Here is an 18,855-nt window from a genome sequence, read left to right as displayed (position 1 = left end):
CAAAAAAAAAAAAAAAAGAATCTTACAGGACTTTTCTGCCCGGGGTTGTCTTTGAACTGTGATTCTTAGATCTTAGCCTACTAAGTAGCTAGGGTTACAGGCATGAGCTATTGCACCCAGCATAATATCACTTCTTTTTTTAGAAAAAAATTATTTTATTGTCAAATTGATGCACAGAGAGGTTACAGTTTCATACGTTAGGCCTTGGGTACATTTCTTGTACTGTTTGTTACCTCTTCCCTCATTCCCCTCTTCCCCCCTCCTCCTGAAATATCACTTCTTCGATACCACTTTTTATACCACTTCATATATTTCTTACAAACTCTGCAAATACGTCAGGTGAAAGCAGAATCACCTACTATGTCCTGAGCACTGTATCCTGAGTCACAGTTAAGCAAGGTACGTAAGAATGACTCAGCTGCTACTCCTTAGTTGGGGTCCTCTTGCCTCTGTGCAGAGATTTTAAGATGGATCTGGGAACAATCTTAAGAAGCCCCATTCATAGTTTTGGCTTGGCACAGCCGTCAGTGGGATGGCTCAGAGTTATATTTCCTCTAGTGTCCTCATCCGAGTATTTGAGATAATAGTACTTAGGTCAGTCACCTATACCTTATCAGGTGCTTCTGAAGATGAAATGAATATTAATATGTATAAAGCACCAGATCCTGGAATATCAGTCCTATAAGTGTTTAATAGTACTATCTATACCAGGAGCAAAGATGCTGGGTTCACTCTATAGAATGCCTTTTTTTAAAAAAAAAAATTGGAATCTACAGCCAGGAGTGAGTGGTGGTGCATGCTAGTAACAGCAACACTCAGGAGGCAGGGGCAGGAAGATCATGAGTCTGAGGCTAGCCTGGGCCACTTCCAGTCAGCCTACCCATGAGACCCCGTCTCAAAAAAAATCCTTTTTTGGAATCGAAATGACAAAGTCAAGGAGCTCCCATTTTATCAAAGCTCCCTGGACAGCTTCATGAGTTTACAAATGAGCTAGCTGGTCCTCTGCCAGAAGCACCAAAACATACCAGGCAGATCTAGTTCCACACCCTCTACCCCACACCTCAGGGAAGAAGCAGCAGAGGCTCCAGGAAAGTGGGTTCAAGGTCATAGTGAGCCTGACTTTCTCCATCACCCTTCAGAGCTTCCCCCAGAGCTGACTGAATATACTGACAGCCTCCCAGCCGATGAAGGGTTAAACTAGAAAGTCATCCCTTCCCACTAGCTGCCTTATTTCCCCTGGACCATCATTTCCTCCAATAAAATCAAAGCAGGGAAGCATCAAGAGAGAAGAAGAAAAAAATCTCACACAGCCAGCACTGCTGCTGCTATAAATGTGGAAACCTACGGGCCCCAAGGAAATGCAGACCTTTTTCAAGTCCTTTAATTTTACTCTTTCCCAGAGCCTTGAAGGGTGAGACAATAACTCAGCCACAGCAAACAAGTTGGTAACCAGTTACCTGGAATCCTGCTAAGCAGATCAGTTAGGAGCTCAATAGTACAGTGTTTGCCTAGCATATATGTGAGGCTACTAGAAAGAGGGAAGGTGGGAGTTGCAGAGAGAAACAGAGAGAGGCAGACAGAGAAAATGAGAGAGAGAGAGAGAGAGAAAGTAATAGAGGAAAAGGAAGAAAATAAGAGACAGACGCAGAGAGATAAGAGGCAGGAGGCAAGGTGTTTTTTCATTCTAATACATCATGATATACCCCTGGTAGAAACCATTTCTTGCTAAGAAACTCAAAAAAATCCAACACAGGAAATATGAAATCATGACCTAGGTAAATCAGGAGTGATTATCCTACAAAAAGATTTTCATCTAATTATATAAACCTTATGAGAGGTCTCTGGTTTCATCTAATTACATAAACCTTGTAAGAGATCTTCAGTATCTTTTAAAATAACTGTCTTTCCTTATGCTTTGACAATATGCAGCAATTTGCAAAAATTCAGATCTCAAATATTTTAAGAAACTAATACACAAAGCAAAGCATAAGTAAATATTCTGCATATTTTAAAATGGAACTCTGGTGTATGGATGCCAGTAGAAGGCAATTAATAAATTATTCAATTAAGTGGATCATTATATTTTCAGTGTTTAAAATAAGAAATCTTGATTGCAGGTCTTTTTCGCAACCCAGATATTTGGCTAGCCTTAATGCTTTGATGTAAACTGTAAGCTTTTGAAACTTTTTTTTTTTTAAAGAACAAAATAAGACATGTTTTTGCTGGGTGCTGGTGTCTCAAGCTGTAATCCTAGCTACTCAAGAAGCTGAGATCTGATAAGAGTTCAAAGCCAGCCCAGACAGGAAAAAGACATAAAAGTCCCCCTCTACCCCCATATTGAGCCTTTGAACTGAGGACTTTGAACTCAGGACTTCATACTTGTTAGGCATGTTCTCAACAACCTGAGTCATGCTCTCTGTCCTTTTGCTCTTCAGTTTAATGTTCAGATAGTATATCAAGTTATTTTTGTCAGGGCTGGCCTTGAACCATGATCTTCCTACCTCTGCCTCTAGAGTATCTGAGGATTACGATATGTACCACCCACCATGTCTAACAATCTTTTTTGGCTGTACTTGGGTTATGCTCCCAAGCCGGTTTACTTTAGTTATTTTTCAAGTATGGTGTCATGTTTATGCACAGACAGGACTAGCCCACAATACTACTTACACTTCCTGTCTGGCTGGATGACAGGTGTTGTCCACCACATCCAACTTTTATTGGTTGACAAGGGGGCTTGGAAACTTTTTGCCCAGGCCTGGAAGTTTGATCCTCCCCAATCTCTGCCTTCCAAAATAGCCAAGACTATAAAGTGAGAGCCACTCTACCTGGTTTTCTATTTGCTTGTTTGTTCGTATTTTCTTTTGTGTATGTGCTAATCCTGGGCCTGGGTGCCATATCTGACCTTTTTCAATCAAGGCTAGTGCTCCACATCTTGAGCCACAGCTCCACTTCCGGTTTTCAGTGGTTTATTGGAGATAAACGTCTCTTGGTTTTTGTCTGCCCCTTCTGGCTTCAAATGTAAATCCTCAGATCTCAGCCTCCTGAGTAGTTAGGATTATAGGCATGATCCACCAGGGGCTGGCTGCTTTTTGAGACAAGGTCAAGCTTGGCATTAAACTTACAATTCCCCTGCTCAGTCTCCTGAGTAGTAGAATTACAGGTATACACTACCATATCCAGCAAGACATCTGTTCATCTAGAATAGCATAATCTCTCATTTAAACAGTTCTGAGAACAGAAATACTAACCACTTTTGTTTTTGAAATCTAAAGAACACATTTTTTTTCAGTATAGATATCAGGCAGAATTTATAGCTAAAACAATTCTACATAAAAACACATAAACACATATATATGTGTACCAAGGGGTACATATTTGTATGATGATTTGCCATAGGGGTAGCATTTCAAGTCCACTATACCACATCTTAACAACTACCTTGTGAAGATGGATTATAGACAAGAGCAACTGGGCCCCATAATTGTATGTAACCCACCCAATTATTAAGATGGTGACTGAGTTTACAAATCTAGTTCCTCTGAATATCTAATTCATATCCTGCTCTGATAAGGTGCTGTATTATGTACAAACATAACACATTCTAAATCTTAATTCTGGAATTAAAGACATTAGTATTTTAGAGTGATCCATATGTTTCTGGGAACTGGGTGTCAATGGCTCATGCCTATAATCCTAGCTACTCAGGAGGCTGAGATCTGAGGACTGAGGTTAAAAGCTGCCAGAATAGAAAAACTATGTGAAATTCTTTTTTTTTTTTTTGGACAGTCTTGAGGCTTGAACTCAGGGCCTGAGCACTATCCCTGGCTTCTTTTTGCTCAAGGCTAGCACTCTACCACTTGAGCTACAGTGCCACTTCCAGCTTTTTCTATATGTGTGGTGCTGAGGAATCAAACCTAGGGCTTCATGTATACAAAGCAAGCACTCTACCACTAGGCCATATTCCCAGCCCAAACTATGTGAAATTCTTATCTCCAATTAACCACCCAAAAGCTGGAAATGGAGATGTGGCTCAAGTGGTAGAGTACCAGTCTTGGATGAAAAAGCTAAAGGACAGTGCCCAGGCCCTGAGTTTAAGCCTCCATACCTGCATACACACAAAATATTACTAGGCTATAGAAATGTCGGTTTCATATGGTCAATCCAATACATCTCTGAATTGCCCAGCAATTCAATGAGGTCATTTGGGTGAAGCTGGCCCCTTGACAAAGGGACACTGACTTTGCTAATGAGAAAATGAGGCTTTTTTTTTTTTACCATCAGAAAGCACCACACATAGTTTTAGAGAAGGCTGCCTCATAGGTTACACACTCAGGACTGCCTAGCTCCCAGCTGGCAGGGAATGCAGCTTGCTTCTGGGAAGGCACTGAGACCGGGAAGGACTTGTAAGGACCACTCATCACCACAGCCACAGGTCATGGGCTACTTGCCAGACCAAAGTATGAACTGGAACAAAACTGCTTCCATACCTCCCCACAGCCCTGTGTCCTGCTCCTCAGCCTTAGACTATCTGCCCAAGAAGAACCTTTGGGGCACTGAGGCTATTTCCCTTGAGACAGGGAGGGTGGGAATAGGGCATCTTTCTGAACTTCTGTTTCTTCCTTTCCATGTTCTTGATCCTTGGCATGTGTTCCCCCACACCCATCGGCATCCACATCTTGGAGGAACGGGAGGGAGGAGGTCAGTACTTCCTTTCCTACAGAGAGGAATTGGGGCAGGGGGAGGGGGAATGGAGGAGGAGGAATTCAGAGGAAAAGCTGTGTCTGGGGAAAGATGTGGCACTGATACAGAATGACCCATTTAAAAGGGCCATGCGAGGCAGGCTGGGCTCGCGGGCTTTCAGCAAACTGAACTTGTATGTGTGTAAATACACATGGACGAACAACACTCCCCCCTCACATTCACACTTGCAAACTGTACCCACAGTTGCTGTCTAAGCGCTCATTGGAAGTTGCCAGTGAGAACTGAACTGCTCACGAAAATACCAGTACTCAGGAGGATGCAGCAAGAGGACTATACAGGAGACCCTGTCTCTAAACACTGCTATAACCAGTGCTACAAGGCCTGTGGGGATAGACATGATGGAGGAGAGGGATGGCAGAAGCATTCTTTCCTTCCTTCCTTCCTTCCTTCCTTCCTTCCTTCCTTCCTTCCTTCCTCCCTCCCTCCCTCCCTCCCTCCCTCCCTTCTTTCCTTTTTTTCTTTCCTTCCCTCCATGGTTAAGCAGTTATGTTCATTTTCTCTCACTTACTACATATCATTCCTTTTTATACATTTAGAAACAGACGCACAAAACAGTAACTTGCATAAGGTCACCCTTTAGGAAGTAGGCTCTATAGACCATGCCCCTGCCACTGCTCATCACTGTACCCTGCCATTGTGAGGGGCTAGCACATAGGAACTGTACTTGGATAGCTGTCAGCACATGTGGACTGAAGTCCTGATTATATAACTTCCATGTGACTTTGGGGAATCACCTAACTCCTCAAAGCCTCTTTTTTCTACTTGAGAATTTGAGAGAGATCATCTCTAAGATCTTCTTACTTAACAGTCTATGGAAAACAAGAAATTTCAATGGTCATGCATACCAGAGGCCAATTTTTTTTTTTTTTATCAGTACTAGTATTTGAACCCAGGGCCACATGCTTACCCAGTTTTCTTGTGGCCTGCTTCTAGTGACTAAATGTTTATTTTGGGTTTGTTTTTTTTTTTGTTTTTGTTGCCACTCCTGGGGCATGGACTAGGCCTAAGCACTGTCCCTGGCTTCTTTTTGCTCAAGGCTAGCACTCTACCTCTTGAGCCACAGTGCCACTTCTGGCTTTTTTTCTTTTTTCTTTTTTTCTATATATGTGGTGCTGAGGAATCAAACCCAGGGCTTCATGTATATGAGGCGGGCACTTTACCACTAGGCCATATTCCCAGCCCTTGATGACTAAATGTTAACACATTCTAAAATCACCAAGTAGGAAATAAGTAGAAGCAAGAGACATACATTCATAGGCTATGTCGTGATTAGAGAATATATGAACAGGTACAAGAGGGCCCCAGTTAAAATAGACCTGCAGAGGGGAAGGAATACATGTAAACCTTGTAACCAAGCACTTGCCTAGGCTGGGTGATCTCTAGTATTGTAATAGTCAGGTCCAGCAAAGGCAGAGGAGAAGCAAGGAAGAGCTGAAGGGAACAGGAATAACTCACCATGACAATGTTGGCCAGATGGGCAGAGACGAGAGCATACACCCCTCCAGAGGAGCCCACAACAGGGGCAGTCATGTCAGCCACAGACACGGCCAGAGACCCTAGTATAGAAAGATGGAGAATTGTCAAGAATGTGAGGCTCGGCTGTACCTGGGAACCCTACACAGCAAAAGCCTCCATGTCTTCCTCCTTTGATATCAAAGCTGCCTTGGAGCCTCCTACAGATTTCTTGAAGAATCAGTTTATGGTAGAAAATTGCACCTCATTCAACCTTCACACTTTACTCATGGGAACACAAGATTCAAAGAAGGAAAAAGTAAGCCAAGAGGATCATGAGTTCAAGGCCAGCCTGGGTTCAAGCCCTGTCTCAAAAAGAAGAAGGAAGGAGGAAGAAAAAGAAGATATGTGATTTGCTCAGAGTGGGTCCTGAATTATAACCTAGATAACCTGCCTCTCATTCCAAACTTCTACCTGACATTGTGCTGGTGTACGGTTCTGAAGTAGAAACAAAAACAACAACAACAACAACAACAACAAAAAGTGGCAGAAAGAGGAAAGAACTAGCTGCACACAGGCAGTGCATAGAAGCATTTTACGTCCATTCCTCCCTTCCACCCTCAAGGCAGAGAAAAGAGAAGGCTCTGAGCCAAGTCTCCTGGAAGTGCTGGAAGCAAGACTTGAGTCTACTCTGCCTGATACAAAACCTATCCTCTTCTTTTGTTGTTGTTTTCAGTGCTGAGGATAGAACCCAGGGCCTCAAAAATGCTAGGCCAGTGCTAGGCCAGTGCTCAATTACTGAGCTACATCTCAATCCAAAATGTGTGTTACTGATCAAAACCTTCAAGGCACTGTCCCCTTTACTTAGCTGTATCTAGAAAGCAGCATCACTCCCAATCTCCCTCTAGTTGAGAAAGCCCAAAAGACCAATAAGATCCCAAGTGGGGACTTTTCTGATGCAAAAATGTCCTTGAAAAGTCCTTAGGAAGATAGAGATGATGTCATACTGTGGGGGAAAGGGAGGTCTATGGCTTTTGGCCTAGGGGATGACAAACTTGCTCTGGAAGGAAAGCTGGGCAGAGAGGAGATGGGAAATTTATTGTTCTGGTCTCATTTAAGTGTGATCAATGCTTTGGCTTCCAGGGCAAGACACAGAAGACTAAAAATAACTGGGAGGTAGAGCCCAGGGCAAAAGAGGGTAAGCAGTGGCTGGCCTGGGTGAGTGAGCAGAAACCACCACTGGAAAATGCCTGCAGGCTCCGGAGCCAATTAGCTATTGGAAACAGACAGAGATTTGATTTCTGCAGGCTCAGGGGTGAGGGATTCACACCCTAGGACCATCTAGATCTGGACATGGAGAGGTCCCCCTACAGAATATCAGCATGTCACTGCCCATCTGCCTCACCCTAACCCCTTGTGAGCACTTTTATGGAAGAGATTCCCCACTACAAATTCTTAGTGTCAATTTCTCAGAAGAAAACCCCAAACTGTCATGAACTGAGGACTCCCAAAGTTCTTCTCCCCTCCCAGGGCAACTATAACTCTTTCTTTATCCCTTTCACGCCTTTATCTTGGCTTTAATTAGGTATTGATCTATTGTCAGATAACTTTCTTTTCTTCCTTCCTTCCTTTTTCTTTCTCTCTCTTTTTTTTTTTTTTTTAATGACCCAGCCACAGGGTCAGCCATATATAAGAGAAAGAAAAAACTCCCAGGGTGGCACATCCATAGGCAGGAATCTGCATGACAAAGGATTCCCACGCTTTCCTGGCAGGCTGTCTGAGAAGGCTGCATTGCAGGGCTGTGCAGGGCTGGTTGCCCAAGCCGCTCCTCATTAATTACCATTTGGACAGAAGAAGGCCCAGCCTCCCTGGCAAAGCAGCTCCCTCTTCCAGCTCGAGCATCATCTACCAGGACAGGCTACAGGCAGGCTGCAGGCAGGGCAGGGTCCCTGGCAGGGTCAACTTGCACAACACTGACCTTTCCTTCACCCTATTCATGATTTAGAGTCTTGATTCCTAGGGCAGGGGCCAGCTCTGGTCCAGTAGGCATATAGAGTGGGGTGTATATGTGGCTGGACAGTTGTATGACCTTGGGCATTGCCCCTGGATTCTTCAGGGTTCAAGTTTTCACATCTACAAAATTAAGTCTAAAGTTTTCCAAATTTTGAACAGTAAAACCTCCTTTCCAAAGGGAACTTTACTGAAGCCCTCTACCTACAGAACAGAGCAGAGCAGAGTATGGTTCTACTTGAAAGTAGGAGGGGAGAAGGGGGAGTAAATCTTGCCATCCAGTAGAGAGGATCTCTTCCGCTCTTCCAGCGGAATTCAATGATCCCAGGCTTGGCCTATGACTCAAGGGCTGAGGCTCAGATCCTGGTTCTAGATTCCTGAAGGCAGCAACCAGGCTTCCCTATGTTTCCTGCAAATGAGCTGGGGGATGAAAGGACTGGATGGGCCAAGCACAAACAAGGGGATATGTGCATATAAATAGAGTACCAAAGGTTATCCCAAGGCTTGACCTGATGTGCATGTGCGGGCCAAGCAAGATCACCTCACAAGTGAGGAACCTCGGGAATGACAGTTCCATATTCCACAGAGGTTGTGGGGAGAGCAAACCTTACTACTGCACAGTGATGGACCAAGGGGCTGGTTCTAATCAGGGCTACAAAGTTTTCAAAGCATGCTCTGGGGCCATGCCAGCACTCATGAATTGGGGACCTTGCCATGAAGCACAGCTTTTGGTAGTTTTAACTTGCAAAGTTTTAAGGCATAAGACAGGTGATTCTCCCAACATCTTCCTTAGCTAGTAGCAAAAATCCAATTAGAAATTGGCAGAGCAACTCTATTGAAGCAATGTAACCTTTATTCATGTGTTTTTCATATACTCTACCAATACTTATTACCTAAGAGATTCCAGGCTTTGGGAATGCACATATGGCTTTAATCTATATAATCTATAAGGAAAAACGGGTTGGAGGCATGGCTTAGGTGATAGAGCACCAGCCAATGAGCAAAAGCATCTGATACTGAGTTTGAGTCCTGGTCAGACAAAAAAGAAAAAAATAAAAGATTGGTGATGTACTTAAGACAATAGTTTTATTGACCAGAGTACAATATACACAAGAGATTCCATGCTGTAACCCCTTTGAGCAATCAACAGACAGTTTAACAAAATAAGTACCAGAAAGCTAAAACACATTTTCACTGGAGGTACAGGAACTAAGGAGATGGGGCCAAGCTAGTGAAGAGAGGAATGATGGGCTTATATAGTCATAATACCGAATGTACTTAGATGAAAATGGAAACTTGAGAAGAATGGGGATAGGAGGACTGGAAACGTAACTTAGCAGTAGAGTGCTTAGCAGTAGAGTACAATGCATGAAGCCCTGGGTTTGATTCCTCAGCATTACATAAACAGAAAAGGCCAGAAGTGGTGCTGTGGCTCAGGTGGTAGAGTGCTAGCCTTGAGGGAAGCTCAGGGATATGGCTCAGGCCCTGAGTCCCAAGCCCCAGGACTAGCAAAAAAAAAAAAAAAAGGATGGAGATAGGAAAGGAGGATGGAAGGAGTGAATGATCAGGATGCATTATACACTGAAATGTTAAATTGAAACCTCCTTATCCAACACTTTGAAGATAAAACACAAAGAAAAGATACTGGCTTTTAAAGTAGTTACATTGTTAGCTGTCATGATTGAGTTGCCTACTGGCCTAAGCATGGATTAAAAACACAAAGCTCACCCCAATTCAACTGGTTACTGGCTAAGCATATCACATCTCTGAATTGCCTGTAAAATGGGGGTGATAGCACCCACATCATAGAACTGTTGTGATGTACAACATCCAGGAGCCCTGTATCACACTTGTGGAAACTGTATATACACAGTAAGAGTGAGCCATTTTTGTTATAAAATGTGATGGCTTTGGATTGGTAATACTTTCATTAAGCAGGAATTAGAAGTAGGCTCAACACCTACCATATCACCCTTTGTTTATGATAATAAATAAAAGCACAAAGATAAAAGCCTACCTCTTGGCCCTCTTCACTCTATGGTAATGTGTATACAACAGCTTTTGGGGACAGTGTGAGTGTAAGCCCAAACCCATCACATCTGAGCTGTGTCTTTTTCTCAAGTGAGTTGTTCCTCTAAGCCTTGGCTTCAGGCTCTGCTTATGTGTGCACATGTGTGGGTGTTGGGGATTGAACCCAGAGCCTTCCACATATTAAACTTAAGGGCAGTATTAAACATACGCTCTACCACTAAACTACATTCCCAACTCCTTAAGTCTTGGGTTCTGTTATTTGTACCAAGTAGAAAATAGCACTACTTGCCACATGGGATGGCTGTGGAGGTTAGTTACAGCTGTACAAGGTCTCTCTCGCATATATCCAGATCAACTGACTCAATCCTGGAGGTCAACAGCATGATATGTGGTGACCAGAATGCCCTCTGGCCTGAATCAATGACTGAGGCAGCAAAGGCTTGCCCTTGGTTCAATGCTGCAGCCCCACATCCTCCCATTTAGGTGATGAGTCCTGCTTGTGTCTGTACTTCCCACTCTCTACTGACATCACTGGAGTGCTACCTGCCGTCTCTCTACTGTGTCATCTGTTCAGAGTGAAGTCTGAGTCATTCTGAATCTTATTTCTGTCTTCTAGGTTATTGGCACCCCCATCTAATTGACTACTAACTGCAAGTGTTACGAGCATCTTCCCTGTTCCCCACCATTTAACATCTGGGACTCTTGAGTGTCGAGGTATAGAAAATGAAGCTATAAATCCCTAGATGTCAGGACCCAGGGGTGTGTGGGAGGCTGAGAAAACGGGGTACAAAAAGGTACTGTTCCCTCCCCTCCTTCCCTCATCTTTCTCCGTCACTCCTTCTCCCTCCCTCCCCCCCCCCCTCAGTTCCTGGACTGAACTAGGAGCTTGGTACTTGCTAAATAAGCATTCTACCACTTAAGCACATCCCTAGCCTTATTATTATTATTATATTATTATTATTATATTATCATTAAGTAGTTGTACAAAAGGATTTCAACTCAACATGTCTGTTTATGAGCACAGTGCATCTTGATCATGTCACCCTTTCATCATCATCATCCCAGACCTTCTTTGTTTTTTTGCCAGTCCCGGGGCTTGGACTCAGGGCCTGGGCACTGTCCCTGGCTTCTTTTTGCTCAAGGCTAACCCTCTACTACTTGAGCCACAGCACCACTTCTGGATTTTTCTGTGTATGTGGTGCTGAGGAATCGAACTCAGGGCTTCATGCATGCCAGACAAGCACTCTACCACTAAGCCACATTCCCAGCCCCCTTCTTTAGTTTTTTGTGCCTGTCCTGGGGCTTGAACTCAGGGCCTGTTACCACTCAGGAGTGGTTACCACTTGAGCCATAGCTCCACTTTGGGTTTTTGGGTTTTTTTGTAGTTAGTTGGAGATAAGAGAGTTTCACGACTTTCCTGAGCTGTCTTTGAACCTTAATCCTTAAATCTCAGCCTCCTGAGTAGCTAGCATTATAATCGTGAACTATCAGTTCCAGGCTCCTTAGACCTTTCTTAAGGACACAACAGACTTGAGATTCTGGGAAAGGGTTATGAGGGCACTGTCTAAGGTCTAAACTGGTGTCACAGATAGAAGTAACAGATAAGAGCATCTTCTAGGTCAATGGTTCTCCAACTAGCAGACCAGTGTCACAGGGGCAGGGTGGGAACTTCCCTTTCACATTTCTGAGACCACTTCAGTGATTACCAAGGGGCCCTGCCTGGCTGGGATTTTTAAGGCCAAAACTGCCCAGATCTCTGATGATAACTTTAATGCCACTTAGAAAGGATTAAGATCTCACTTAAACATACCACAAAACTCTCTTGGGTACAGCTGTCAAGCTAAAGAGCTGAGGTGGCAAACCTTATAAAAATTTTTTTAAGAAAGAAAAAAAAGCAGTAAAGTTGGAAACCTAACAAGGGAGGATCCCTGGGGCTCAGAAGCTGGGCCGATAAGACTTTTTTCTGCAGAAATCAGCTCTGCCCCCCACCCCCCCAACTCATTTCTCCATTCCTTACTCTGGGAAGAAACTGCTTAAAGGTGAAGATCACCTGCCACAACCACATCTGTGCCAGGTGTCAGGCTGACACCCTCCACCCCCAACTTCTCCAGATGCCACATCCAGTTTTTCTGATAGTTAATTGGAGATAAGAGTTCCATGGAGGGCTGGGAATATGGCCTAGTGGCAAGAGTGCTTGCCTCCTACACATGAGGCTCTCGGTTCGATTCCCCAGCACCACATATATGGAAAACGGCGAGAAGGGACGCTGTGGCTCAGGTGGCAGAGTGCTAGCCTTGAGCGGGAAGAAGCCAGGGACGGGGCTCAGGCCCTGAGTCCAAGGCCCAGGACTGGCCAAAAAAAAAAAAAAAAAAAAAAAAAGAGTTCCATGGATTTTTCCTGCCAGGCTGGCTTTGGACTGTGATACTCAGATCTCAGCCTCCTGGGCAGCTAGGATTACAGGCGTGAGCCACCAGCACCTGTCACCACCCTGCACAATTTAAACAGCACCATTTTCCCACCCACAAGGCTCTCTCCAGACTTCTACATCCCTACAGAGACCCTTCTTCAACCATGATAGGACCAAGAGAGAGGTTAATGGACACTGTCAGTCTGCCTGTTCCAAATCCTGTACTCTGCCCCGCTTAGTCTCACCCATCTTTCTGTCTGGGCTCCTGGGAGGTGGGAGATTTGCCTAGAACTTTGGCAATGAGAATTCCATGTGTGACCTGGAAGCCTAGGGTTTGTCCCACCTACAGGCTCTCCCTCAACCCATCCTGAGAAAGTTTATCCCTTGGACACAGTGCCCACCTGCCTACCTGCCACAACGCCGGCCACATAGACAAGCCCGATGCGGGTGGCTCCATGTACCATCTCCAGGGGCACTCCCACTAGCAGCTGCAGCACAACATTGAGTCCCAAGTGTTCTACCCTGTAAAAGATCATACTTATTACTTCACTCAACAGACACCATGTGAAGAGAGGCCGAGGATTCAGGAGTGAACAAGACTCTTGTCTCTACCTCTGAGGAGCTCATAGTCTGTAGGGGAGAAAGACAATGCAGCCAGACTACTTTGGAAACAGCTTCCCAAGTGTTCCAGCTAGGACACACAAACAGGGCCCGGGTGGAAACTAGAAGTATGTGTCTGCCGCGGTGAGCAAGACTAAACACAGTCAAGAAAATGTAGCATTATTATGGGGTTCACATGCAAGAAGCCAAGGCTCAGAGAGGGGCACTGACTGATGTAAAGTCACATAACTAATTAGGGGCCTAGCTGGGATCTGCCTGACTCACTCTATCCTCTGGCCTTGAAGTTACCAGGGCACTCTACGTATTTGTAAAAACTGCTGATGCTGAAAAAGAAAAATGTTTTTGCCAGGTCTGATAGCTTACAACTGTAATCCTAGCTACTCAGGAGACTAAGACCTGGAGGATCTAGGTTTAAAGCCAGCCTGGGAAGAAAGTACACAAAACTCTCTACTCCAAGATAACCAGCAAGGGACTGGGAATTTGGCCTAGTGGTAAAGTGCTTGCCTCATATACATGAAGGCCTGGGTTCAATTCCTCAGCACCACATATATAGAAAAAGCTGGAAATGGCGTTGTGGCTCAAGTGGTAGAGTGCTAGCCTTGAGCAAAAAGAAGCCAGGGACAATGCTCAGGCCCTGAGTCCCAAGCTCCAGGACTGGCAAAAAAAAAACAAACAAACAAAACAAGATAACCAGCAAAAAAGTGGGGCTGGAGGTATGGCTCAAATGATGAGTGCCAGCTGAGCAAGCAAACCAAACAAGTATGAGGCCCTGAGTTCAAACCTTGCATGGTACTGGCAAAAAACACTTGCCAGAAAACAAAAGATGTTCTCAAAACAAGCCAAGCATTAAAGAGACTGCCTGTAACTTAATAATTTCAAGTCTTCCTTTAGATTTCATAGGGAAAGCTTCTCCTTCCTGGTATGAAAATGTCCCTGTTTCCAAAACTCTCAGGGAAGAGAGAAGAGATCCTAGACTTTCTTACCCTGCAAAGCTCTACCTTGGTACACTACAAGTCATCTGGTGCCAGATCTTGTCCCTCGATGAGTGGTGGGTCTAAGCCAAGTCTAAGTACTACCATAAAAGATCGTAAGGTTACTACTACTGTATTTAGTCAATGTGAGGCTTTCAAGTTTATAAACCACTTTAAAGTCCATTATCTCATTTAAATGGAGCTTACAGAAAAACTGAACAGCTCCCTCGGGTTGGCAGGGGTTTAAAACAAGGAGTCTAGGTTCTACTCTGGGGCACAGTCCTAGCCTGGTCAGCAAGGCATTGCCTAGAGGCTTACTTGGGCTATGGAGCTGACACATGGGCACCTTCAAGGTCACTCAGACAGATTGGGCTATGTCCTGAATCCCCACTATGCTGGGAATCTTCTGCTTTCTCTAATGTCCATACTAGTAGAAGGATTCTATGATGAAAAATGTCAGGAATATTCATTCACTGGAAGGAAAGGTTGAACGACAATGCCATGGGAAATCATAGAGACCTTCGAGGCTTTCTGGGTCTACGCCCTTGTAAAGACTCAGAGAGTAGCTGGGTGATGGTGGCTCATGCCTGTAATCCTAGCAACTCGGGGCTGGGGATATGGCCTAGTGGCTAGAGTGCCTGCCTCATATACATGAGGCCCTGGGTTCGATTCCCCAGTACCACATATACAGAAAATGGCCAGAAGTGGCGCTGTGGCTCAAGTGGCAGAGTGCTAGCCTTGAGCAAAAAGAAGCCAGGGACAGTGCTCAGGCCCTGAGTCCAAGCCCCAGGATTGGCCAAAAACAAACAAACAAACAAATCCTAGCAACTCAGGAGGATAAGATCTGAAGATTGTGGTTTGAAGCCAGCCCAGGCAGGAAAGTCTGTGAGACTTTTATCTCCAATTAATCACAGAAAAAGCCAGAAGTGGTGCTGTGGTTCAGGTGGTAGAACCCTAGCCTCAAGTTAAAAGGAGCTCATTGGCAGTGCCCAAGCCCAGAGTTTGAGCCCTAGGACCAGCCAAAAATGACTGAGAGACCAGGGAAGGAAAAACCCAGAGCACCTGCCTCACAATCTGAGTTTTTGCTTCTCTACCACAGCAACTTCTGGATTCTCAGGCACACAGCATTAACAGCTCACCTTGCTGGGCCCTCCCTAGATGTTGGCCAACTGTCCCTGTCCCTACACAAGTCAAGAGCCCTTTCCTCCAAACCTCAGACCTAGAGAGCCTTCCCAGGCTCGCCCTGGGCCTTAGGGGTCATAGCACCATGGCAGAGCACTTTCTTAGGAAGTGCAAAGGCCTCGATTTAATCTCAAACACTGAAAATTTAAAAAAAAACCTCTATGTATATGTGCATATAATCTCAACTCAGGTGATCCTGATCACTTACTTATCAGCAGGGATTCTTAGTGGAAAGAAGAGAGGTACTCACCCCGCGTGCATAAAGATGTACGTCAGGTAGCGCCAAGCCTGAGCCCGGAGCTGGGGATGGTAAACCAGCGAATTCTTTAGGAAGTGTGGATGGGTGACCTGCAGCACAAATTGATTCAGCGACACCCCATTGTAGAGGAAAAAGGCAACCTGCACAGAACGGAGCGGGAAGACTGTTTACTGCTAGGCATGACTGCCCAGAGATGTCTTTCATGTTGACCAGCAGTGGAGTCCCTACAGGAGGCTGTCATCCTTCCTTCTCAGAGATGACCAAACACATCCCACAGCCAGTGTCCACCAATCTCTCATCCTGTTTTTGTGTGTGTGTGTGTGCGCGCGTGTGCATGTGTGTGTGGTGGTCCTGGGCTTGAATTCAGGGCCCGGATGATGTCCCTGAGCTTTTCTGCTCAAGGGTAGTGCTCTACCACTTAAGCTACAGCTCCATTTTTGTTTTTTTTTTTGCAGGGAGAGATAGTTAATTGGAGATGAGAGAGTCTCACAAACTTTCCTGCCTGGGTTGTCTTCAAACTGCAATCCTCAGATCTTAGCTCCCTGAATAGCTAGGATTACAGGCTCATGTAGGATTAGTGGTTCATGCCACTAGCATCCGGCAAGTTGATTTCTTTTATTTTTGGTCAGTCATGGGGCTTGAACTCAGGGCCTGGGCACTGTCCCTGAGCTCTTTTGCTCAAGGCTGATGCTCTACTACTTTGAGCCACAGCTCTACTTCTGATTTTTTAGTGGTTAATTGGAGATGGAGTCTCACAGACTTTACTGCTGGAGCTGGGCTGGTTTTCAACTGTGATCCTCAGATCTCAAGTCTCCTGAGTAGCTAGGATTAGGCAGGTTGATTTCTTTAACAAACAAAAAGCATTGTGATAGAATACACATAGAATCCGCCATCGTAATCACTTTCCAGTGTTGAGTTTAGAGTTCAGTGGCATTAAATACATTCACATCAGGTCACTGTCGCCACGGTTATTTCATCTTGCAAACCTGAAATTGTGTTCCTATCAAACACTAACTCCCTGTTGCCCCTGCATATAACTGGAATCACAGTCAGTCTCCTTCCGTAACTGGCACATTTTACTTAGCATATTTTCAAGCTTGCAGTATTTTTGTGTTGTAGCATGTGTCAGAATATCCTTCCTTTTAAAGCCTGAATGATATTCCAGTGTTTTTGTTTTATTTTTAATTTATATGTCTTTGGACACTTGGGGGTATTGTGTAATGTTGCTATAAACATGGAGTGCAAATATCTCTTCTAGGCTCTGCTTTCATCTAATATATGCTCAGAAGTGAAATTGCTGGATCATATGAAGTTCTGTTTGTTTTGAACAAATGCTAGACTTTTTTTCACAGTGGCTGAACCATTTTACCTTCCTACCAACAGTCCATGAAGGTTCTGGGTCTCCCACATCTTCACCAACACTCCATACAAGTCAATTTTGCAGATGGCAAAAGCTTAAAATAGTATTTGGATTTTTTCTTTTAAAATACAAAATATTTGTATTTGTGTGTGTGTGTGCGCGTGCGCATGTGTGTATGAATGAATGGCGTGCCAGGGCTTGAACTCAGTTCCTCACATTCTTGCATGGCCGGTGCTCTACCACTTGACAGTGGTTAACTGTTGCTGGTTAACTGAAGATAAGAATCTCTCAGTTTTGTCTACCTGGGCTGGCTTTGAACGGAAAAATCTCAGATCTCAGATTTCTGAGTGGCCAGGATTATAGATGTGAGCCACTGGCACCCAGCCTGTACAGCATTTGCTGAATTTCCTGAGTGCTCTGAAATAGTGTGCTAGTCTGAGTGGTTTAGGGAAGGATTCTGTAAGTATGGTTTAGGTCAGAATTTTTAACTGTTCCTTACAGGCTTGCCTCTCACTTCCACATCACTCAATCCATCACTGACTATGAATGATACACGGACACCTGCCACTTTATCAGTGTTTGTTTTCAGAGTGGCCAGGAGGTTTAAAAGGGAAAAAGTAATATGGACCAGAGGCATGGCTCAAGTGGTAGTGTACCACCAGTCCTGAAAGAAAGACAAGTAAGAGTGTAAGGTCCTGAGTCCAAACCCTGGCACTGTTTTTCTTTCTTTCTTTCTTTCTTTTTTTTTTTTTTTGCCAGTCCTGGGCCTTGGACTCAGGGCCTGAGCACTGTCCCTGGCTTCTTTTTGCTCAAGGCTAGCACTCTGCCACTTGAGCCACAGCGCCACTTCTGGTCATTTTCTATATATGTGGTGCTGGGGAATCGAACCCAGGGCTTTATGTATACGAGGCAAGCACTCTTGCCACTAGGCCACATTCCCAGCCCCCCTGGCACTGTTAAAAAAAAAGTGGCAGGTGCCAGTGGCTCATGCCTAGCTAGCTATTCAGGAGGCTGAGATCTGAGGGTTGCAGTTTGAAGCCAGCTTGGGCAGAAAAGTCCATGAGACTCTCTCTTATCTCCAGTAAACTATTCAGAAAACTCCAGAAGTGATGCTGTGGCTCAAGTGGTATAGCACTAGCCTTGAGTACAAAGAGGATCAGAGAGAGTGCCCAGGCCCTGAGTTCAAGCCCAAGATCAGCAAAAGAAAAAAAAAGTGATGGCATATATCTGTAATCCTAGCATTTGGAAAAATAAGAAATGAGTTCAAGACTAGCCTGGGAAATAATAGTGAAACTCTGTCTCAAAATAATCAAATGAAAGTAAGAAAGTACAGAGTCATCCTTATGCCCATTACATGCAGAGAAGAAAGCTATAATTAGTGTGAGGTTAAGACTTTCTGGGCTAAGTCTGGACATGGTTTAGGCCCCTGGTGCTGTATCCCTGGGCTCTCTGAGAAGCTGTTCTGTCCACTTAACACCATGTGGGTGTCCTGGCAGCACATGCAGCTGCCAAGGCGATGGCATTGTTGTTGGTCCTCCAACAGAAGTTAATAAATAGACCAACACAGCGAGTGCTTGAAGAATGAGTCCAAGAATATCTCAGGAAAAAAAATCACAACTTTCACAATCTGTGCTTGGACGAAGCCATAACAACAAACAGAGGAGAGCTCTGGTCGGCAGAGCAGATTATTTCTGGCTTAGCAAAAGAGAAGGAGAAGGTGCCTCAAAGCTGATGGATCCCGCCGTTTGATTAGGCAAGAACTTTGTAAGAACATATGCAGAGGCGGTAATTAGGCCTGTGG

The 18,855-nt window shown here is 44.6% G+C and overlaps 1 protein-coding gene across 3 annotated transcripts in view; it reads right to left on the bottom strand.

Annotated features, from left to right (window-relative positions):
• Rhbdl3 (rhomboid like 3) overlaps nt 1–18,855 on the bottom strand; it is a 51,016-nt gene that overhangs the window by 10,397 nt on the left and 21,764 nt on the right. For all 3 annotated transcript variants that reach the window (XM_048366500.1, XM_048366501.1, XM_048366502.1), the window contains 3 exons: nt 15,686–15,834; nt 13,071–13,183; nt 6,217–6,317 (listed from right to left, as the gene is read on the bottom strand). In XM_048366500.1, coding sequence (XP_048222457.1) covers nt 6,217–6,317; nt 13,071–13,183; nt 15,686–15,834 — 363 coding nt within the window. The remainder of the gene's footprint in view (nt 1–6,216; nt 6,318–13,070; nt 13,184–15,685; nt 15,835–18,855) is intronic.

The sequence above is a fragment of the Perognathus longimembris genome, chromosome 17 (genome assembly GCF_023159225.1).
Source record: "Perognathus longimembris pacificus isolate PPM17 chromosome 17, ASM2315922v1, whole genome shotgun sequence".
In the NCBI taxonomy this organism is placed as follows: Eukaryota; Metazoa; Chordata; class Mammalia; order Rodentia; family Heteromyidae; genus Perognathus; species Perognathus longimembris.
The sequence above is the reverse complement of the archived record's forward strand: the minus strand, read 5'-3'. Positions and strand labels throughout refer to the sequence as shown.